This window comes from Peromyscus eremicus, chromosome 13 (genome assembly GCF_949786415.1).
Source record: "Peromyscus eremicus chromosome 13, PerEre_H2_v1, whole genome shotgun sequence".
Lineage (NCBI taxonomy): Eukaryota > Metazoa > Chordata > Mammalia > Rodentia > Cricetidae > Peromyscus > Peromyscus eremicus.
Window position 1 is genome coordinate 36,666,812 of NC_081429.1, and position 22,935 is coordinate 36,689,746.

At 53.3% G+C, this 22,935-nt stretch overlaps 2 protein-coding genes across 4 annotated transcripts in view; both read left to right on the forward strand.

The window, feature by feature from the left end:
- Cfap65 (cilia and flagella associated protein 65) overlaps positions 1-10,588 on the forward strand; it is a 33,500-nt gene extending 22,912 nt beyond the window's left edge. Inside the window, exons 20-33 of the mRNA XM_059278846.1 lie at positions 834-1,010; positions 1,256-1,322; positions 1,489-1,599; positions 3,710-3,901; positions 4,008-4,166; positions 5,091-5,234; positions 5,527-5,640; positions 5,834-5,941; positions 7,236-7,280; positions 7,487-7,689; positions 8,244-8,372; positions 8,882-9,373; positions 10,176-10,313; positions 10,422-10,588. Of these exons, the coding sequence (XP_059134829.1) occupies positions 834-1,010; positions 1,256-1,322; positions 1,489-1,599; positions 3,710-3,901; positions 4,008-4,166; positions 5,091-5,234; positions 5,527-5,640; positions 5,834-5,941; positions 7,236-7,280; positions 7,487-7,689; positions 8,244-8,372; positions 8,882-9,373; positions 10,176-10,313; positions 10,422-10,530 (2,188 nt within the window). The 3' untranslated portion in view covers positions 10,531-10,588. The remainder of the gene's footprint in view (positions 1-833; positions 1,011-1,255; positions 1,323-1,488; positions 1,600-3,709; positions 3,902-4,007; positions 4,167-5,090; positions 5,235-5,526; positions 5,641-5,833; positions 5,942-7,235; positions 7,281-7,486; positions 7,690-8,243; positions 8,373-8,881; positions 9,374-10,175; positions 10,314-10,421) is intronic.
- A 1,371-nt stretch (positions 10,589-11,959) lies between these two features.
- On the forward strand, positions 11,960-22,907 carry Cryba2 (crystallin beta A2). Of its 3 annotated transcripts, XM_059278231.1 has the most exons (7): positions 11,960-12,770; positions 18,317-18,471; positions 19,491-19,790; positions 19,979-20,143; positions 20,804-20,945; positions 22,215-22,357; positions 22,734-22,907. In XM_059278231.1, exons 4-7 carry the CDS (start codon positions 19,983-19,985, stop codon positions 22,879-22,881), a joined length of 594 nt encoding a protein of 197 aa, XP_059134214.1. In that variant the 5' UTR covers positions 11,960-12,770; positions 18,317-18,471; positions 19,491-19,790; positions 19,979-19,982; the 3' UTR covers positions 22,882-22,907. The 3 variants fall into 3 exon arrangements, with proteins under 3 accessions (XP_059134214.1, XP_059134213.1, XP_059134215.1); XM_059278230.1 differs by lacking the exon at positions 11,960-12,770 and having other exon boundaries at positions 17,682-18,471; XM_059278232.1 differs by lacking the exons at positions 11,960-12,770; positions 18,317-18,471 and having other exon boundaries at positions 19,027-19,790.
- Positions 22,908-22,935: the final 28 nt, after the last annotated feature.

Below are 22,935 nucleotides of genomic sequence, written 5' to 3' on the forward strand. Positions count from 1 at the left end.
TCCACAGCACTTATGGAAGAAGGACCAGTGGCCAGCCCTAAGTGGCTCACCTATACAAGTGACTCCCTTGGCTCCTGGTTCCCAAAGTGAGCGTCCCAGTCTTCACTTTTCTTTACTCATTCTGGCTCTGCTCCTGTCTCTAGTGTTTGTTTGTTTGTTTGTTTAAAGACAGTGTCTTAGTCACTATTCTATTGCTGTGATGAAGCACCATGTCCAAAGCAACTATTATAAAAAGAAGCATTTAATTGGGTGCTTGCTTACAATTTTAGAGAGTTAGTCCGTGATCGTTATGGCAGGGAGCAGACTGGCATGGTGCTGGAGAAGTAGCTAAGAACTCACATCCTGACCTGAAGGCAGCAGGCAGGGAAAGAGTAAGGCTGGGCCTGGCAAGGGCTTTTGAAACCTCCAAGCCCACCCCCAGTGACACACCTCCTCCAACATGGCCACACCTCCTCCAACATGGCCACACCTCTTAATCCTTCCCAAACAGTTCCACTAACAGGGGATCAAGCTCTCAAACATATGAGGAGCCATTCTCATTCTTCAACCCAGACTAGTCTGGAGCTCACTATGCAGCCCAAATTGACTTTGGTTTTCAGCCATCTTCCTGACCATTCACCCAAGTGCTAGTCCTACAGGTGGGAACCCCTGCTGGCTATTCCTAGGTTTGGGGACAGTTGTGAAAGGAGAATCCACCCAGCTACATTTGCTCACCAGAACCTGGGCCAGCGTATGAAATGGGGGGTGCAAGGTGCAGGAGGTGTGGTGAAAGCCCCTCTGTCTGCCTGTCTCTCTGACTGACCTACCCTTTGCATGGCTTCACTCCTCTCCAGGGCCTTCCTCTTTCCAAGTGACCAGCAGCTGGACCTGGATCTGTGGGTGGAGCAAGCAGAGCTTAACAGCGCTGAGCTCCACCAAATGCGTGCAGAGGATAACTGCCTCTTCTTCATCAGCCCCAAGTCAGGGAGCCTGAACCCCGGGCAGGAGCAGATGGTGGAGTTCAAATACAGGTGCTCCGCACCACACATCCTGCCCTTCCTTCCAGAAGATCCCTACCTCTGACTTTTCTCTGTATGACTCCAGGGGACCCTAGACAATCCCCCCCCCCAACCAGGAAGCCATCACCTTCAGTGAAAGTCCATGTCATTTCTGCCTCATCCCAACTGAGCGGTGGTTGACTGGCTCAAAGCCACACTTGTTTTCCCACTCAGAGAAGACTCCAGAACTCACTGCCCAACTTGTCTCCTCCTTTCAGCCACTTGTTCGTTGGCACTGACCGCCTCTCCGTGCTCTTCAAGGTGTCCCACGGACGGGAGATCCTGGTGAGACCCGACACCCTTGTCCTCCTGGGGACTGGCTATGGGAGCTCTTTGGACATCCAAGAGAGGAGCAGGGAGTGGTGCCCCCTGGGGACCTGGGGCCGATATCTCAGCTGGGCATGCCAGTTCTCGCAGGGCAGCATGCCACCCTTGGGCTCTTCATTTCCAGCTACACTTTATCGGTGTGACAGTGAGGCCGGAGCAGAAATACGTGCACTTCACCTCTACCACCCACCAGTTCATTCCTGTCCCCATTGGGGACACACTGCCCCCGCGCCAGGTCAGTGGTGTGTGTGATCCTGTCACCAAGAAGCCTAAGTATGGATCTCTGGGTGTCTGTGTCAGTCTTGACAAGATGACAGACACTGCCCCACACGGGACAACTGGGGAGATTTAAGGCCAAGTCTTCAGGAACTAAAGCACTTCGCCAGGCTCCATTCCCGTGCAAAAGTATTGTTTCCTTGTTAGCAAAAGGGTCTTCCAGCTTCTTTGATCCAGGACCACACTAAGATGTTTTATATCGTTTGTGCTGCTTTCCAGTGTTGACATACACATTCAACTAGAATTACTGCAAATCTGCCCCTACATATAAAGTACACAAATAATGTCTTTTGAATGTCATTCTGTCCTATGTTTTAAGTGCTAGCTATGGCCCATTAGTTCATTTAGACCTGTTTGCCAAGAGGTCTCAGCCACAGCTTGGAAAGCATTGCTCTTAGAAGCTCCTCTTTCCAGAGAGCTGAGGATAGGAATATGAATCTCCAGAAGTCATAAACGTTTTTCTTTTGTGTGTATGTGTGTACAAGTTTATGTGTGTGCGTGTAGAGGTCAGAGCTCTTTTTTAAAAACCATTCTCTGCCAACCAAGCTGGCTTGAGAATACCTATGTTCACCTCTGGCCTCCACATGTATGTGCAAACATGCGTACATGCACCCACATGAGAGAGAGAGAGAGAGAGAGAGAGAGAGAGAGAGAGAGAGAGAGAGAGAGAGATCTTACAGTTCTGAAGTTCTGAGGCCTGGGAATTCCAAAATGAAGGCCAGGTGAGGTCCAAGATTTGGTGGTGTCTAGTGTGTGCCCACCAACCATGGGTTCTAAACCATGAACCAGGCACGCATTTCCTCCTGTGGAGAGGGCTTATAAATCTAGTCAGAAAATATTTGGCTGCCTGCAGAACATTCACGTCATTATTGTGCCCATGGACATATCTTTGCCATACTGGTCCTTCTGTAGTTTGCAGGTTCACGGTTAGGTAGGACTGATGATTTCCTCCAAGCAGCCTACATTGCAACTCCCCATACTACGGAAGCTATGCCAGCAAGGAGGAGGGCTCTGTCAGTACCAACTTGATTTCTGCCCTGGAGATGTTGTTTCAGCCAATGAACTTGGGTACAGAGTAGGCACAAATATTCAGCCTAAAGCCCTGGATCTGGAGATCAATGAGATGGATCATGCTGGAGAAACAAAGTCAACATACTCAGGAGAGAGTGCTAAGAGAAAGGTCCAGGGGCTGGAGAGATGGCTCAGCGGTTAAGAGCACTGGGTGCTCTTCCAGAGGTCCAGAGGTCCTGAGTCCAATTCCCAGCAACCACATGGTGGCTCACAGCCATCCATAATGAGATCTAGTATCCTCTTCTGACCTGCAAGCATAAATATACGAAGAACACTGTATACATAATAAATAAATAAATCTGAGAGGAGAGAGAGAGAGAGAGAGAGAGAGAGAGAGAGAGAGAGAGAGAGAGAGAGAGAGAGAGAGAGAGAGAGAGAGAGAGAGAGAGAGAGAGAGAGAGAGAGAGAGAGAGAGAGAGAGAGGTCCAGGACCAAACCCTGGTGAACTCTTCATTTTTTCTCTGGTTTTCATTCTTAGCTCTTAAAAAACAAGGATTAGACTAGAACAGCTCTGGTTTTTTTTTTCCAAGACATCCTTTGGGAGCGTTCTTTGGTTCTTCAGAACCCTTCCCCACTCTCTTTAAGCAGGGCTTCCTCTAGTAGCAGACATGGAAAAGTGGCAGTCGTCATGGTGGACTAGACTGAAAGTCTTAGACGATAAAGGGTCTGGATGGTGTCTAGGCATATGTGGACATTTCCTCAAATCCCACCGTGAAGGACATTTATATCAGGGCCTTCTATAAACTTGGCAGGCGTAAACTGAGGGCAAATGAAGTAAGCTGCTGTTTTTCCAAACAGAATTGCTGGTATCCTAAAATGTTAGAGACTGAATATCCAAGTATCAGGCCAGAGGGGGAAGTGACTGGGGGGGGGGTGGAGCCCAGAGACCTTCAGGTTTATTGTGAAGATGACCTGCCCTCCCCAAACGGACGGAGTCCTAGGCTCTCCGCTCCTCAGCCTTGAGCCGGCTGACCATCTCCCCATTCCTGCCCTTGCAGATTTACGAGCTATACAATGGTGGCTCCGTGCCCGTGACATACGAGGTCCAGGTCAGCGTTCTGTCACAGGTTCAAGAGAAAAATTTTGACCACCCTATTTTCTGCTGCCTGAACCCCAAAGGGGAGATCCAGCCAGGTACCACCGCTCGGACCCTGTGGATCTTCTCACCCATCGAGGCCAAGACCTACACTGTGAGCAGTGGCCTGGATGATGTTGGGAATGGTGGGGCTTGGCGCTGTGGCTTCCTCACTGTGCCCTGATTTCACCGGTCCCTTCCTCACCTCTGCAACCTCCCAGGTGGATGTACCCATACACATCCTTGGATGGAACTCAGCTGTCATCCGCTTCCAAGGAGTGGGATACGACCCCTGTGTCATGGGTGACACAGCCCCCTTCCACAACATATCCTCGTGGGACAACAGTTCCATATACTCTAGGCTGATGGTGCCTGGGCAGGTGGGAGAAAGGGGGCTTGGAGTGCCTGATGCAGCAGAGTCAAGGGTAGCCAGGACCAAGGGCTGGGGAGGCTAGGGAGAAGAAGGATACAGGTTAAGGAGGGATAGAGGGTAAGACTTGGAATCAGCTTGGCTCCAGCTTTGCAGAGCACCAGCTCTGCAAGAGGCTGGCCCTGTCAGCTGACGTCTAATATCCTCGGTATACTAGACATAGCATGTGTGTATGATGTATAGTATTCTTGGGACACTGCCCCTGCTTCAGCACCCTTGATCCCAGCCTTTTTTGTAAGCATAGGGCTGAGGACTATAGCAAGATGTATAAAGAAATCTTCCTATTCTAGGTACTGTCTTCATATAGAACAATCCCTCTCTTGGGTTCAGGTAGATTTTGCTCAAGATATTAGTGGTCACTAATACTACCTTTAGTCCACATGCTTCTTATTGTTGGGAGGCCTGGCACATTCATCTAACCACCCATTTATTCAATTATTTTTCCATCTACCCGTTGAACCTCATACCACTTACTAATGTCTGTGTCCTTCTATACAACCATCTATCCATGGACCCACCCATCTAATCACTACACACTTGCCCGCTTTTCTATTAAGAGCCCCATTAGACCCCTAATTCAGGATGGACACTGGAAACCCTGGGAACGCAACAGGCTTCAGGGTGAGGCTTTTGGGAGTTATCCTAGCTCTGCATATGAGAGAAATTTGGGAGAGTTGTCTGAGCCCCTGAACCTTCCTAACACCCAACACAAGAGAAGAACAACTGTGCCTACAGCACAGGGCCACTGTGAGGGTCAGACGTGTGGGAAGCGAACACAATAATGGCCCAGTGGGCAACGCACGGGAACTGGTAGTGTTTCTGCGGTTTCTTCTTCACGCCCCCCAAGTTGATGCTACGCTGTCTTCACCAACAGAACGTCTTCCTGTCCCAGTCCCACATCTCCCTGGGAAACATCCCCGTGCAGAGCAAGTGTAGCCGCCTGCTCTTCCTCAACAACATCTCCAAAAACGAAACAATTATCTTCACCTGGAAGCCAAGGCCCTTAGATTTCGGAGAGGTGAGGGTCCATTTGCTCCCCCGATCAGAACTTAGGGCAAGGCTCCAGACTCATTCTGCGCTGTCCCATGCCGTCTCATCCTATCTTGTCACATTCCATCATGCCCTTTCTCATCTACTGTCCCCTCCAACCCCATCCCATCCTTTTCTATCCCGTTACCTCTTGGCCTTGTCCGTCACGTCCCATCTTGTCCATTCTGTCTCATCCCATCCCATCTCGTACCACCTCGCCTCGTTCTATCCTCTGCCATCCTCTTTTCCCACATCCACAGACCCCTTCCCTAAATCAACAGGTATCTGTGAGCCCCATGGAAGGAGAAGTGACTCCCGAAGAGGCAGCCCCAATCCTGGTGACCCTAAAGGCCTCAGTTCATGCCAGCTTCTACAGCGTGGACCTGATATGCAAGGTAGGGACCAGCTACAGAGAAACACATGGGGGGCGGGTGTTGAGACACAGCTCCCAAGTATGAGCTAGAGGAGGGTTCTGAGGTCTCCAAACCCCCAGAGAAAGGCAGGAGCCAGCTCTTGGAAGGGCCCAAGGTAAGCTCTTAGTTGAGAGCCTCCAGATCTAGGCCTCCTCTCCCCTTGTGCTGGTCTCAGGTCTACCGGCAGGAACTCATGCACCAGTACCACAAGGAGTTACAGGAGTGGCATGAGGAGAAGGCACGGCAGGAGGTGGAGTTCACCATCACGGACAAGAAAGTCAAGGTGAGGAGAGCTGAGTGGGCCTCACATTCCCAGACCCCACCGGCCTCAGCAGAAGGGACGGAAGGGACGGGCTGGGCTAGCCCTCCATGTGATTCTACTCACTAGACTCAGGATAGCAGCCCCGCAGCTGTCCCGAGCCACCCAGTGTGAGTGAGGCTGGCTGGCAACCGCCTGCTCCACACAGAAGGATTCCGTGAGAGCCTGTTGTGTGCAGAGTGCTGAAGACAGGAAACGACACGGGGCTCACCTGATGGACGCTGTGGCCTGGTGGCTTTAGGTGCAGGCTCTGGAGAGAGCCTTAGGTTCGACTCTCGGAGTTGACCTTTGCTAACTGTGTGGTTAAGCTACTTAACCTCTTAGTCCCTTAATAATAATAATAATAATAATAATAATAATAATAATAATAATAGTAATAATAATAACATGAAAGAGGGATTTTCTTCTAGATAACCCACGGGTGAGAGACAGGTGAGACCAGATTGGCCATGAGTTGTTAATGGATAGCGCTGAGAGACTGAACGATGGGAATTCTTTGGAGCATTTGTTCCCCTTTTGTGTATAAAATATGGGGATTTGGGCATTCAGTTTTTTAAACAGGGAGTTGAGCTCTTTTTGTCTTAGTCTCTTAAGTGCTTCCATGAGGCACCACACTCGGTCAACAATAAATGTTTTAAAATATGTTCTAATGCTAGCGAAATATCCACTTTGGAGCTACTGCTGTCAACATTAATACACACAGTGCGCCTAGAGTCGAGACTACTATCCAGAGACCATTTCCCAAACACAGGCTGCTCTACTTCTGCAGGGAGACCAACAGGAAACACAGAACACCTTACTTCCTCCTAATTTTCTCGCCTTCCTCCACCCATGTTCTTACCCCTCAATCTCCTCTGTGGCCACCCTCAGAAGCATCTGCTCCCCTGAAGCTTGGGCCCCTGTGAATACAGATCGTATAGGGATGTGTGACTGCTTTCTAACTGGCTTCAGAATGCAGGCTGTTTCCTTGTCTCTCGGAGTCTCAAAGACCCAGGGTACCAAGGGCAAAGCACCCTCAGGGCCCGCCTCCCTACATCTGATCACGGATCCTCCTCCAGCCTTCACTTGACTAAACAGATTTCCCTTGCGTGTTCCCAGGCGGCACCTACCTAGGGAAGGTTCGAGAAAGGAGTAGCACTGGGCAGTGGGCAAAACCCAGAGGGAAGCAAAGTCTGATTATACAGAGAGAGATGGAAGGGGACATGGGGAGGGGACATGCACGGGGCTGTCACATCCTAAGCCGGGCTCTCTCTTACAGAGGAGAGCGTATTGCACAGCCTGTGAACCTGTGAGGAAGTATAAGGTAAGCCAGAAAGCCCCATGCCATTCTTGGGGTAACTGAGAAAAGGTCCTCGTTTGCCCCCAGAGATACTCTCAAGCCCTGAGCCAGCCTCCTAGAAGGGAGGGAGGAAAGTACTAGTGGGCAAGTCCACAGCCCTAGGGAGCTCGGCCAGGGGACCCGTGGGCCGTGGGAGTTGTCGTATCACGTATGCCTGCCTCTTCCTCAAGACCCTGCCTCCCATCACAAACCAACCATCTCTCAGCCGGCCTGCCAGCTGGAACCTGAAGTTGGCAAAGGAGGAGACATCGTGGCCGTGTCCTCAACCGCCTGTACCAGGCCTGCTCTGTCTAGGCCTCACTGCGAGGGCCCATGCCATTGACTACTACCTGGTCAACTTCTTCTCTGAGTTTCCCTGCCACTTCCTGTACCGGTGAACTCTTGGGAAAGCATGGGCCACCTTCCTCTCATCTTAATCCTCTCCCCCCGCCTTGTAGGGCGGCAGTGTCCACACTCAACCTTTAGGAAGGTTTGAAGCAAGAGCAGAGGCAGTCATAGGGCGCCACAGGCCCGAGATACCACCGTTACTGCCTAGGTCCCTTGTGGTTGTTTGTTGGTTGGTTGGTTTGTAGTTTTTTTGAAACAGAGTTTCTCTGTGTAACAGCCCTGGCTGTAGCGCACTTTGTAGACCAGGCTGGCCTCGATGCTTAAGTCGTTTGGAAGAGGGTAATAAAGAGGCCCCTGAGAAATCCACCAAGGCTTCCCACTCTCCTCTTTTGCCGTCTTGGAGCCTCTGGGCCCTGCTCTAACCTGAGGGTTGGGTGTGGCTCTCTTAGGACAGCAACCACATTGTGTTAAGCCCGGGAGTGTGCCCAGCATATTTCTGTCCTCACGACTGGGCAGCTATCATCACGGCTTGTGCCCTGCTGCTACAGCCTAGTAGCAAAAGCTTTCCAAGTCCGCTCAGAATATCCTGGTCTGCCCCAGGGAGCTGCCAAAGAAGAAATCCTCCAGGGAAGAGGCGAAAGCTTTTGAGGAAGAGCTCCCCGAAAAGGAGGGTCCTATCTCGAGGCAGAAGAAGCAGCTTCTGACCGACTGTCTGACCACCATCATCAGGTACCAACTGCTCCGTGCCTCTTCATCCTCACCCTCCCACCCCTCCGGCTGCGTCGGAGAAAGCTTCGGAAACTCCAGGACTCCTCTCTCTGAGGAAAAGAGAATTCCTTTGCAAGATCCCGCTCCTGGAGGACCCTTGGGACAGACAGAACAGGTCTAACAGAGCTGGTCAGATAGACCTCCAGAGCTGAGTCCTGCTGATTTCCCTTTCTACAGCTGGTTCTGATGTTATCTAGAGCCAGTTGCCTATGACCTCGGGAGCCCTGCCCTTTATCTTTATTGTGACTTGCTGGCTCTGCCTGCACCACATCCTGGTCACCTCTAAGCCTACAGGGATCAATGATGCCTTGTTCCAAAGGCTTTCCTCCCAGACCTAGCACTTGATAGTAAAAACAGTAGCCAGAACTGTCCCTTAGGAAGCAGGGGAGCCAGCCAACATTGTCCTAGCTAAAAGCCCTTTCGTTATATTCCATCCCTTCTTCTTTTTTTTTTTTTTTTTTCCTGCCCAGGGGCCTGCTGGAAGACAAGAATTTCCACGAGGCTGTGGACCAAAGCCTGGTGGAGCAGGTCCCTTACTTCTGCCAGTTCTGGAACGAGCAGTCGGCCAGGTTCCTGGCCCAGAAGAGCAGCTTGTACTTAATGCCCATCCTGTCCCTTCCCTCCAGCTGCTTTGAGGAAGGAAAAGACAAAGAGCAGGGGGAGGACAAATATGACTTTGGAAAGAATGCAGGGGAAGGTGATGAGGATGATGAAGAGGAAGAGGAAGAAGAGGAGGAGGCAGAAGAAGAGGAAGAGGAGGAGAGAGAAGAGGAGGAGCTGAGCAAGGAGGAGATAGAAGAGGAGATAGACAAGGAAGTGAAGTTGACCTGGTCAGAGATTAAGGCCACCGCGCAGCCACAGTCCTCTGAGTCCCAGCAGTCCCTGCAGTGGCATTGGCAGCAGGATCTGAAAATCGTGATCAAGGAGGAGCAAGAGAAAGATGAGAAGGAGGCCATTGAACGGTGAGCCGTTGGGACCAGAGGAGGACTGGGAAGAGGCGTACACCGAGCGAGGGAGCGAGGCTGGCCCCAGCCTGTGTGTGACGCTCTTCCTAACTCGGGTCCCAGGGACAACCTCTTGGTGTAGTGTAAGATTTGGGTGGGAGGATTTTCCAAAGAGCAGACCCCAGTTTTATGTAGTGTGTGATACCTGATTTTTTTTTTTTTTTAAGATTTATTTATTTATTATGTATACAGCATATATGACCGCAGGTCAGAAGAGGGCGCCAGATCTCATTATAGATGGCTGTGAGCCACCATGTGGTTGCTGGGAATTGAACTCAGGACCTCTGGAAGAGCAGTCAGTGCTCTTAACCTCTGAGCCACCTCTCCAGCCCCCGATACCTGATTGATAGCAGTAGGGTGGTAGGCTTCAAAGTCTCTCTACTAGACAGGGAGGGCCAGAGAGGACAAGTTCCACTTTTCTGATACCACTTTCTCCGGGGGCTTTGGGGGGGCAGTTTATTCTGTCCCTTGGGATTCCTTGGCCCCACACAGCCACTTCTGCATCCTCTCATCACTACCATCCTCCAAACCTGGCTCTGCTGTGACAACTGCCAGGTTTGATTCTTAGCCACACACCTTAGCATCTGTGACATTGCGGCAGGATGCCCCCCATAGTGTTAGGGCGGAGGAGGGGTAGGGGTTCCAGTGGGAATCTGTGCAGCGCCCCCCCCCCCCCGCACGGCACACGTGCACACCGCTAAGTGGAGAAGCGGCTTGTAGACCTGTCACCTTGCTAACAAGAGCAACACCCTCCTCCCAGGCTACCCGCCTTTGCCAACCTGCAGGAGTCGATACTAGAGAACATGATCCAGAACATACTGGTGGAGGCAAGCCGTGGAGAAGTGGTGCTCACCTCCAGGCCCCGCATCATCGCCCTGCCACCAGTCAGCATGCACAGGTCTCTTGGGGTTATACCCATTGCTTGGAGGGGAGCAAGGCAGGAGATGCATTCAGATGTGGTTGGACGCCCCACCCTCATTCCTACCCTCGGCTTTCTGTTTTGCAGGACAGACACCCTGCTGCCCATGCAACCAGAAGTAATCTGCACTGAGATACAACCCCCTACCGACTGTTTGCTGGTGCCATCATCCAGCCCCTCATACATGCATGTCTAATTTCCCCCTCCCCCTCTTTATCATCCTGCTAGTAAAACATTTAGCACCCCCTCTCCCCATATAATTGGATTTTATTTCCCCCTGCCTGGAGAAAGAAGTATGTTGAGAGGTGTGGAAGGAAGGTGAGAGCTGCTAGTGTGGACCACAGAGACTCGCCATACCTTTAGAAATGGGAGGATGAGTTTCCCCTGGGCTTGTAAGAGTGCTTGATACTTGCAGAGAGGTGCTGGACTTAGTCTGGCCAGTGGAGGGCACTTCAGGAGGGGCACAACTGGTCTTTGCTACAGTGTATCCTGGAAGACAAGAACCCCAGTGCTAGGTCTGGTGGGCTAAACAAATGGCCACGGAGGCTGGATGGACACTCCTTCCCACATCTGTTCCCCAGCACCTCCAAGACCAGCCTGGTTCCTTGAACTCTTCTAAGAGGATAAGAAGAAGCCGAGCAGTGGTGGTGCACACCTTTAGTCCTAGCACTCGGGAGACAGAGACAGGAGGATCTCTGTGAGTTCGGGGCCAGCCTGGTCTATAGAGCTAGTTCCTGAACAATCCATTAGATCTACATAAAGAAACCCTGTCTCTAAAAACCAAACCAAAAACAAAATAAACAAACAAAAAAGGTTAAGAAGTAGGGGAAACTGAGGTACGCAATAGCAGCAGGCACTTTTGGAAGCCACGGGTTAAGGGGCTATGGACGCTGCTAAATGACCCCCATTACCAATCCTCAGACCCAGAGATGGTCTGCCTTCACTAGGACGTCCGCCTCTGTTTTTTCCCTAAGCCCGGCCTGGCAGCCTCTGTCCTCTGCTCCTCCCTGAGCTCAGAGCCAGGTGGGTGGAAAAGTGACATCTGGTGTTGTTCCAGAGGCGCTCAGGTCCCCGGCACCCTCCCCTGCGTTCCCCTTCCCCCCCCCACCCCCCACCCCGCGCCTCCAAGGCCTCTGCAGAAGCTTGGTCTCTGAGCCAGGGCGGGGGAGGGGGACGCTCCGCCTCCATGAGTCAATATTTGCCCCGAGCAAACGGGCGCCAGGACAGGTGTGTGTGTGTGTGTGTGTGTGTGTGTGTGTGTGTGTGTGTGTGTAGGGGCGGGGACTGAACTGGCAGTATAAGAGTGCTCTGAACCCCGGCTAGGGCACAGGCTCCGGGGCGTGGGCTGGGGACGAAGCCAAGCCTGGCTGGTTTGGGCGGAGGGGCAGGAAAGCTGCGCAGGAAGGTGGCCCGGGAGGGAGGGGCGGGCCAGGTGTGCACCTGTGGCGTCCGCCGCTGCCGCCGACGTGTCAGCTCCACCGGTGCGCGCAGGTGAGAGCGGCGGCGAGCTAGCGGAGCGCGGTGTGGCGCTGCCCTCGAGGAGGATCACCCACGAGACATCGCCGACGAGCGCCGCCAGGCCCCGGGTCCTCCGCTCCGGCCCCGCGACGAGCCCCTCGCACAAACCGGACCTGAGCGTTTTGTTCGTTCGGCTCGCGTGAGGCCGGGGCGGCTTCTCAACATCAGCCCCGGGGCTGGCCCGATCGCCACGCAAGCAAGCAAGCAAGCACCTGCCCGCCGACGCCGCCACCACCGCCGCCACCATATGGGTCGCAGAGACTGCGCACCGTGCCCGGGGGACATCCGGCTCCCATCAGGCCCCGCCTGCCCTGCCCGCAGACTCAGAGCTGCCAGGCACAGCTCGCTGCAGGGTAATGCGGGCTGAGCAGGCTCCAGCGGGGTGGCTGGAGTGGGCTGAGGTCCAGAACAGATCCCCTTCTGAAGGTGGAAACTGGGATTCTAGCCCCGCTCGGCCGGGTGAATTCTGTGGCCTTGGGCAAGTGTTTCCCCAGCCTCTTGGTTCTCGCGTTTGCAAAAAAAAATGAGGCAGCCTTGTTTCTCACAGGAGTGAGGGCCTCCGCCAACCTCTTTAACCTGGTTCCTGGGCTCCTACCATTCTGTTGAATCCCTTTAACCTGGCCCTCTAAGAGCCGGTGCCAGAGCTGTGAGGTGTAGAAAATCTGAGTGTCGTGAGCTGAAGACTTCTGTGTCGACTCAAATCTACCTCTCCAGCTCTCTTCCACGCTGCGGCAGCCACCCCAAAATTTCACTTCTACCACCTCCTGGGTCGGTTTTTCAGTCCAATCAAATCTGAGATCAGCGAAGAGGACAAACTCAGGGTCTTCAGACACAGGACAGAGCTCACCATCTTTCTCAAACCCCATAATCTTGTATTCTCTGCTTCCCAGTCCCACAGGCTAGTCTGAGTGAGTCTAGGTAAGCGCTCAACTCAGCCAGAGTTCCGCCATGGATCATTAGTCACAACCCAGACCTGGGATGGGCCACCTCATTTCAGTTACTTAAAATGCTGTGACCTGGCCTGCAAGAAGAGGATTGTCTTACACTCTGGCAGAGGAGCCCAGACTGAGAGCTCCCCACAAGGGGGAGAGGCTAGGCCAGAGAGGAGTGAGTCTGTCCTCTGATTCCAAGTGCCTTCCACGCCCGCTTCTGAGAATGTGTGGTGACAAAGGCCAGCTGTAGGATGACAGAAAAAGCATCCTCGCCCAGCAGTCAGGATCCCTTGGCTGGTTTCCCACTCGGGTCAAGAGCAGTGGTGGAGAGTGGTACCCCACACACCGAGCAATGCCAGGAAGATGGAACACTAGGATCACAGTTCAAATGTCCCCAGAAGTGCTGTCTTGTCCCATCTGCCACCCACCCCTTCACTGCTGCCCAGGGGCCCCCACAGGATCTACTGAGCTCTTGAGGGATGTTTTTAAAGTAGCTCTGATGAGGAGAGGGTGGGGCTCTTGCCTGAGCTAACCCCAAGGCCAGGCTAGATCCACATGTCCTCAGATGGGTATCCGTAACCCCCATCCTGGCCTCCTGGACCGGGTTCATCCCTTGGCACAGTCCTCCTCCCTTGCCCTCGGCTGGCACTGAGCGAATTACCCTTCAGCAGCCCAGATCACCTTCTGTGTCGTTGACAGCACACTCTTCCCCTCCCCAATGATGGCATGGAGCTAGTGCTCCTTGGGCCTTCCAGATCTTGAGTCTGCACAACGGAGGTCCCTCCCTGGAATGGTCCCCAGAACATATAAAAACAGCCCTTGGAAGTAGGGTGACTAAAAAGAGACCACGCAGTGTGCTGAGGATCTGGCCTGGTGATAGGCATGACTGCCCCTTCCTAAATCCTCCTTCCCAGTATCCCCACCCCCTACCCATTTCCAAGATTCACTTTTCCAGGCCATCGCGGGGCATCTGGCCTCTCCTCTGGGTCCCTCCCCTTCAGACCGAGGTGGAGTCTGACAAGCCTGCAGGTGCTGGGGTGGAAGGGGGGGGTACACAGCAGCTGGTGTGCGGGCTGCCCCTCCCCCTTCCTGCTCGAAGCCAGAGCCTGCTTCCTGTCTTCCCTGTCAGCACTCCGGGTTGGGGGGGGGGGGGACAGGTGGGGGGGAAGAGGGAAGGGACAGATGAGTTGAAGTGCTGCCCTGGGGGTAGGGGTGGGGGAGATGGGGAGACCCAGGAACAACAGAGGAGAAATGGCCAAAGGGGCGGCTGAGGAAGAAGAGGCCTGAGAACAGGGGCAAAAGGCAGATGGAGAGTGTAGCTCAGAGCCAAGTCAGGTCAGAACCAGAGGGGAGCACTCAGGCAGGGAAGGGAGAGCTACAGAACCTTCAGACTGTGGAAGCAGGACCTGGGGTGGGGAAACCAGGGGCAGAGGCAGAGAGAAAGCAGACACACACAGGCACACCACACACACACACACACACACACACACACACATACACCACACACACACCACACACACACACACACACACACACACACACACACACACACACACACACACACACACACACACACACACACACACACACGGACAGACAGAGACAGAGAAAGAGCAGAGAGACTGACAGACAGAGACAGACAGGCAGACAGACTCTTATGGAAGAACTAAGATGGAAACTTTTGGGAGGAGAGGACTAAGAGGTCCGGTGGATAGAAGTAGAAATTGAGAGATGTGGTGGAGGGAGAAGACCCTCGGAAATGACCCCGAGGGAGGAGACCGAGGTGGGCCGCGAATGGTACCACCAGGGCTGTACCCGGATGAACACTTCTCACTCCTCTCATTAAAAGCCAGAAGATGGAAAGGCATGAGACTCACATATGCAGTCCCTGAACAGTGTCAGGCACGACTACTCCATCTTTCCCCTGTCAGGTCACTGTGGAGTAGCTGCCCCTGCCCCCCACCCACCCTGATGCATCTGGCTCAGCCTTGGAAACTTCTGGGCTTGGAGACTTCTCAGGGGTCTGCTTGAAATGGAGAGACCGTAGAGGGGGCTCACATCCAGGTGCTAATCCCTATCCAGCCAGGTTGGGACCAGAGCTTGGTGACCTTCTTGGAGATTAATCCCCATGGAGACACAGCTCACCCCCTCACTCTGGCTAGGCCAGGTGGGTAGCTGGTAGGGCCGATTGGGCAAGCCAGGGGCCGGATGGGGAGGGAAGAGAGTCTTCTTCAGACGTAGCAGGACCAAGGTCTCCTCCAGCAGCCAACTTAATTTACAGGTGAAAAACTGAGGCCCCATGCAAGGGATGGAGGGTGGGGGAGGGCTGGCAAAGGCCACTTATGGAGCCAAGAAAACCTGAGGAAACAGGGGTCAGGTCTTCAGCTCTGCTTCTCACCTTTTTTCCCTTGACAGCATAGGCCTGAGCAAGAATGGGGGACTTGGAACATATCCCCTGACCTGTCAAACTTGAGTCAGCAGAGTGGCCCGGGGAGATAGAAAGTGAAAGACCTCCTGTGGAGAACTCTGCTGGCTTCTAGAACCAGGGTCAGGTTGGAAAAGGAGGTTAATGATCCCAGGGCTGTGCTCACTGCCTAACCCCTCCCAACTCAACCCCCAGAGGAAGTGGGGAGAACCCTGAGACAAAGACGGTCACAACCCGAAAATATACCAGCAGCAACGGCTACCATCTGTTGAGTGTGTATTGCAGGGTGGTTCTGTGTTTTACATACATTTAAATCTCCACAGCAGTCAAGACAATGATTCCCCATTTTACAGAGGAGAAAATGGAAGGGTAAAGTGCAGACTAAATGGCTTTTGAACAGTAGAGCTAGGATTTGATCTCGGGCAGCAGCATGCCTCCAAAGCCCAGCTAGCCTTCAGTACCTTCGTGATCACAGCTAAATAGTTAAGATGACGCCTCTCTGGGTTACTGCAGAGGGGCCATTGTGTGCATGTCAAAGCACATGAGGGTGCGCTCCAGTGTGAGCCCCCCCCCCCCACACCATGCTTGGCACATAAATGACTGAACAAGCATTTTCCCATAAACGGGTAGATGCTGAGGTGTCCATTGAGCCCCAGGACAGGGCATATCAAGTTGTGGGATCGTGCCCACCTACCTGTCACTGAGGATGGATGACTCTACCTCCACCTCACAGCGAACCTATGTGCACGTATCCTCGCCCTGACGTCCTAGAAGAGTCTTGTGGCCCTTGTGTTGAAATTGGTTCATAGAGGTGAAAGCCACCTCTCACCTCTTTGGAGGGAGATCAGTTCTCCAGCCCTACTGAGGGACAGATAAGCTAGGGTGGGATAATGGGTCTGTGTGGGTGGGGCTCCCATCTGTATGATGAACTGGGTTTGTCTCACATTGACTTATCTCTGTCTCCTGGGAGACTAGGCTTGTACAGCCCCAGGGAAGGAGCTCATCAGCCTGTTCCAGACCTGAAGTGGGCGGGGCCTAGAGGAGCTAGGAGGCTGCCGAGGACAGGCTGGCAATGGGACTGGGGTGGATGAGGACACCACTCTCAGAATTTGCATTTTTCAGTCCCCAAGGCCCTGGATAATTTCCCTGTGAAATAAGGGGAAGAGGTGGGGTCAAGCCACCTTGAGGGAAGGACATTAGCCACCAGTACCTCTAAACTGTCCAGAGTACTGAGAAACAGGCTTCTTCATGGTTTAAGACTCCATATAGGGGCAGTGCCCCTTCCCTAGGCATTCTCTGGTTTTTTACTGAGATGGAGTTGTGAATGGGAACTCAGGATTGGGTCTGGGCACTTATCTGCAGAGTCCACAAGTTCCCACATGGGATGGAGGATTTGGGTGGAGTGTGAGCTCCTTATGGAAGAAGCAGTCAAGCTCAAGCCTGAAGGTTCTTTGTGGATCCAAGGGTCAACATGGAGTGGGTATTTTCTTAAAATCATGGGGTGGGGGTAGACAGGAGTGGTGATGTGAATAAGGTCTTAGGACTCCTGGGATGTGTGTGCCAAAGGTCTCTATGTGAGATGATCACCTCAGTGGGGTCAGAGAGCCTTGTGAGATCTCCAAGTGATGGGGGGGGGGGGTATAGAGCTGAGGTTGCTGGGTTTCTGGTTTGGTTTTGTTTTTTTCCTGACTGTTCCCTGAATGTCAAATCTGTGGATGTGGAGGAGGTAAAAGGGATGGTACTAAGCTGGCAAACAAAGCCACCTGGGCATCCATCCTTCAGGAAGCTCTAAGCTCAGCCAATCTGGGAAAACAAACAGGAACAGCTGCTGGGGGTAGGAGGGGGGAAGAGGGGGAGACCAGGGGCTGGAGCTGGACCAGCCCGCTGGGGATGGGAGGATAATGGAAGGCGTCTACAGCCCAGCATCCCTTGTATTTTCTTCTGGCCCGTCAGGGGGCAGGGGCTGTCTGGGAGCCTCCTGGTCTCTCTCAGTGGTGTCTTCCCTTTCTCATTCTCTGAGGCTTGGGGGACATGGGACCTCAGTTGCTGTGGGTGGCAGAAGCAGGTGTGGTGGTGACAGATGTGCCATTTAGCTGACTGCAGATAGAACTAAAAACCATGGATGTGTGGTGCAACCTTTATATTTTCCTGATGAGGAAACCCTGGTGCAGATGGAGCGGGGAGGCTGGCTGCTGCCAAGAGAACGTCCAGCTGGAAAGGGTAGACTTTCATAGAAATCACCACCCCCAAAACCAGGATACCCCTAATTCTAAGGAGGAGCTCAACTTCCCTCTGTGTCTTTCCAAATCCTGGAGCGAACACACATCTCTGAGGACTCCTAACCAACACAGGGACTGGAAGCTGCCCCCACCCCAGGCCCAGCTCCTGCTAAACATGACAAACACAGTCTCAGAGCTAACACATGGGCACAGACCACTAAAGCCCCTCTTAAGCACCCCACACACACACACACACACACCCAGGTCTGGCTTTCTGGCCAGTGCAGACTGGCTCCGCCCCCTGGTGGCCACCTCTAGAATTGTCCAATGGAAGGAAAATGATCTTGTATTATATATTTTTTTTCTTTTCTCAAGCCTCACTTCTTGCTGCAACCAGGACTTGTGACACAGAGCAGAATCGAGAATACTAAGCATTCAGGAGCAGCTGCTGTCCTATATGGAGTCAGGACTTTCCCCTATGGTCTGGGAAAAATCACAGTCCTTTTATGTTTGTCTAGCCCTCTCTAGGGAAGAGTCAAGTAGCTGAGCAGTAATTCCGGCTCCACGCTCAATCAAACCTAGTCAGGCTTATCCTATTTTCCACCCATGTTCCCCTGGCTTGGACTATAGCCTCAACTCAAGTTCATGTACATGACTCCCAACAGCCATTTCTCACTAGTGAACAGAGAGGCCAAAGGGAAGTGCTGCCTCCCCCCTCCCCCAGAAGCTCAGAACTCCAGACATGGGATTAGTAGAAAGGGCAAACCATCATCCCCACAACACTGGAGATGTTCTTGTACACTCCTTCCCCGGGGGCATTTGGCCCACAGTTGGCCATCTTGTTAATTCACTTCAGTTTTATTGAATTCCTGCTCCGTATCATGCTAGGTTTGAGGATGATAACTGGGAACAAGGCAAACATAGTTCCTACCCATTTGTGTGGAGCTTACAGTCTGGTGAAGGAGGCGCCGGTGCCTTCATGAACTAAGAGGAGGGTATCTTCAGACTGGCAAATGCTAGAGAGGAAATGGACCCGATGGGTGGTAAGTGTGCTGTGAGTAGCATCACCCACAAAGTGGCAGGGGAGCTGCATGCCAAGAGTGTGTGGTTAAGACACTCCAGGGGATTCGAAGGGCAAATGTAAAGGCTCTGGGCTGGGAACGGACTTGGCAGATTAGGTGAAAGGTGGCGCCTTAAGTAAGCTTCCAGGAGTTGGGGTGGGAGGCAACAGAACAAAAATCCTGGCTTTTCTTAACTCTGGAACTGGCCAGTTGCGAGTTTGCACAGAGCCCCGAACCAGGTTGAGTTTCAGTTTCCACATTTGTGTGTGCAAACCGAACCCACCAGGCTGCTGTTGAGTTTATAAGGGAGGCGCTTGGCAAACAGGAGTAGCAAAATAGTTCCCTCCACCCCCCACCTCTCCTGCTGGGATAGCCTCTCACCATTAAAGAGCACTTGCATTACAGATCTGCAAGAAGCTCGTGTCTAGTTGACAGCTAACAGTGAGGCGAACCTGCACCTACCTCCCTGGGGCTCTAAGCCTTTATTGCCCCCCAGCGCCACCCGCCACCCGCCGCTGCCGCCGCCTACGTCAGGAGCCCCGCATTCTGGGGCTCGAGCGGCCTCGGCTCTCTAGCGGGTGGTGGGGAAGGTTGAGATGCTTTTTCTACCTAGTTCAGTCAATCCTCCTGTTGGGACCAGTAGTCCTAAAATCCAGGCAAACATCAGCGCTCCCGAATGCTTTTTTGTGTTTAGTGCCGCCTGGCGGCGAGGCCTGGTCTGGACCTCGGGGCGGGAGAAGTCTAGTTGGAAAGCCCAGCTCCGAAAGAAAGGGCAGTGATGGACAGATCTTCCAGCGAAAGGAGGCCTGGGGGGCTTGATCCAGGGTCGTTAGAGAAGGGTCTTCTCTTCCTCCGTCCTAGCGACGCCCAAAAGAGATCTTCACCTAGGGAGTTTCAGCATTGAGAAGAACAGTGCTGGATCAGGCTTAGGAAAGGCTAAGTCTCGGGCTTAGCCTTCACGCCTGAGAGTCTGTGTCAGGGTGTGCATGTTCTGCCCCTAGGCTGGGAGTCTCTGCCAGGCTTAAGCCTCCACTGAAAGAAAGCGCAGAGTCAGCCTGGGCTCCTGCGGACACGCGATGTGCGCCTCAGCATTTTCCGTTGTCACCCCAGCGGGCTGGGACCAGATCGGTGGCTCCACTGCCTGTGCAGACCAGGGCTGACCAAAGCCTGCCAGCTGACTCAGCTGGCCCACCGCGCCAGGATCCCACAGGGAGAGGCAGCCAGACGCGGGTATAAAGCGGTGCGCACCAGGCTCGCGCGCAGCCTGTCCATTCTCCGGGTGTGCGGTGCTCACCCATCCCGTGAGTACCTGGGACTGGGGAAAGGGAGGGAGAAACGAGGGAAAGCCCCTGCCTCCGGCAGTCTGTATCTAGACCCAGGCCGGATCCAGCCCCAGGGTCCGGTACACCCTGCCGGGGATGGGCAGGCTTAGGCTAAGTAGAGGGCTCCTGAGAGCTTAGTCAGTGATCCTGCCCTACCTAAACCGCAGCGGCATGAGCAGCGCCCCCGCGCCGGGCCCGGCGCCCGCCTGCCTCACACTCTGGGATGAGGAGGACTTCCAGGGTCGTCGCTGCCGACTGCTGAGCGACTGTGCGAACGTCTGCGAGCGAGGAGCCCTGCGCAGGGTGCGCTCGGTCAAGGTGGAAAACGGCGCGTGAGTGATCCTGCCACGGCGGCTGAACTAATTCAGGGGGTGTCCAGCTTCTCTCATTTCCACCCCAGCCAAAGTCAGAGCCTGGGACTTCAGCCTCCACTCCAGGATGTCCCTAGACAGATTCATCAACGAGAGAAACCTTGGTCCTCTCCAAAACTCCCAACCCTCCCCAAGACAAAGGCGAGACACAATCCACGGGGCACCCTGAAACCCTAACAGGTTTCTTTGTGAGAAGTCAGGTGACTTTGTGGAGACGGATCCTTCCTGCCGGCCCCATCTTAATAGCCTAGAAGCCAGCTTGGGGTCTTGGAGAGAGCTGAGGTTTCTTTGCAGGCCGGAGGGCTGGATGCATCCCTCCGAAGGCACATGAATCCCTGAAGACAGTCCTTGATCTGGTGATGTTTATAAACCGAAGCATTCCTTCTAACCTGTGGACCGTGAATGAGAGGCCTAGGCCCTTCCAAGCCCCGAAAGCACTGGGTTTGGGGTTTTCATTCTCCAGAGGGGCTGGGTGTGTCTGGGGAATGATCTAGAGTTGGAGAAAGAGTTTGGGTCCCTGGGTCTTTTTTTTTTTTTTTTTTTTTATCACAGCAAACAAGGTGATAATGATGGTGAGGGAGACTGGACAGATGCCTCCCAGCTCCCCTTCTCCTTTTTCAGATGGGTGGCCTTCGAGTACCCCGATTTCCAGGGACAGCAGTTCATTCTAGAGAAGGGAGACTATCCCTGTTGGAGTGCCTGGAGCGGCAGTAGCAGCCACCACAGCAACCAATTGCTGTCCTTCAGGCCAGTGCTCTGTGCGGTGAGCACGGCCCACTTCCCCTCCTTTCCTGTCGCCTAGCTCCAGGCCCCAGCAAAAGCGTGGTGCCTTGGAAAACCTACTCCCCTGAACAGGATATGCGAACAAACTCCTGGCGGGGAGGGGCGGTGGTCGTGGCATTACTCCAGAACCAAAAACGTCTGAAAGTTGGGGCTCTGGACACAGTCCTGAATCAGCACCACGGACAGCATCAAAGACAGCCCTGGTCTCAGTCCACCACAGGTGTGAGGAACCTTTGTCATCACGCAGTCCCGGGAGGCTGAGGTGGCTGCTGTTAGCCCCATACACAGTCTTAGAAATGAGACATAATGTGACTTAACAGGGTCAAATGTGTTAACATACAGATGACACCAGGTTGAGAACAGGGTCAGTGTCAGCGTGTCTCTGAGTGTCGGAGGGGTGTGTGTGTGTGTGTGTGTGTGTGTGTGTGTGTGTGTGTGTGTAAAATAATGAGTCAAATGTCCCAGAGAGGAGGTCCTCACTCTTCATCCATGCTCACTTAGGTATTGGTGAGTCCTGGGGCTGATGATAAAGGTTAGTGGACCCAGTCCAGTCCAATTTATCTGTTCCCAGAGGCTGTGAGGGACCATAACCCTGCAGGAGGAAGACCCCTGTGCTAGGAAGGCCAAGTGCAGCCAACACCACCATGCCCACCTGTCTGTTCTGACTGTTCCATCCAGTATCCCTTAGCTGGGTCCCAGTCTGAGAGGGGCAGCGATGGGAAGTTGAGCAATAAGTTGGGTGGTCAATGAGACTCTTAAAGAAATATCCTGGTTAAGGGGCCAGACTTTTGTCTCAGAGACTGTGATTTCCTAAAAAGTAGGCCCAGGGCGAGAGTGCTACATGCCTATAATTCCAGCTTCTTTGGAGGCTGAGACAGTAGGATCACAAATTGAAGGCTAACCTAGCATTCTCAACTGGATTTGATCCCCATTACCACAAATAAAACAAAGAGATGACGATAACAAAAAGGTTCTGTCCCTTCAACACTGAGCTCAAAGAATCCCTGGGAATTGCCTAGTTTTTGCAAACAACTCCAAGTCTTGGCAGGGCCCAGATGGAGTCTCTAAGCCTCCCAGCTGGCCAGACTTACTAGGAGCGGATGAGGTGAACTCTCCTGAAGTGCCTAAGAGGCTGCATGATATGTACTGAGCAGGAGCTGGGTGGCTAGTGTTAAGGTTATATCCATGAACACCCCCTTTGGAGAGCCTGACCTCTCTGTAACCCCCACCCTCTATTTCTGTGCCTCAGAACCACGGCGACAGCCGTGTGACACTGTTTGAGGGGGAAAACTTCCAAGGCTGCAAGTTTGAACTCAGTGATGACTACCCGTCACTGCCTTCCATGGGCTGGACCAGCAAAGATGTGGGTTCCCTCAAAGTCAGCTCTGGAGCGTGAGTCCTGGGGCTGGACCACGGGAGATGGGGAGAGTGGGAAGTGCATGAAAGCAAAAGACAAGATGAGGGGTTGATGGTGGGTGCTAGAGTGAACAGAGGTGTGGGGGGAATAAGAGGATGAAAAGAGTGGGAAGAGGCAACGCAGACCAGGAGCCACAGGAGTATGTGGGAATGGGGGGGGGTGAAAACTTGAGTGGATGGGGGAGACGGAGACAGGCTAAGACAGATCACAAGAAGACCCAGAGCAAAAGGCAGAGCTGGAACAATGGTTTCAGAGCTGGCTGCTGGTAGCTGGGACAGGGGACTATTGAGGGGACCAGACAGAAGGGAGTGATGCAGTGCCCTCACACTACGGTTTTCTTCACTATCCTAGGTGGGTGGCCTACCAGTACCCAGGCTACCGAGGCTACCAGTACATTTTAGAGCGGGACCGGCACAGTGGGGAGTTCCGTACCTACAGTGACTTTGGTACACAGGCCCATACTGGACAGCTGCAGTCCATTCGAAGAGTCCAGCACTAGGCTTCGCATTCCCAGTCATCATCACCCCTAAGATTCTCAATAAAAGCTCTTGAA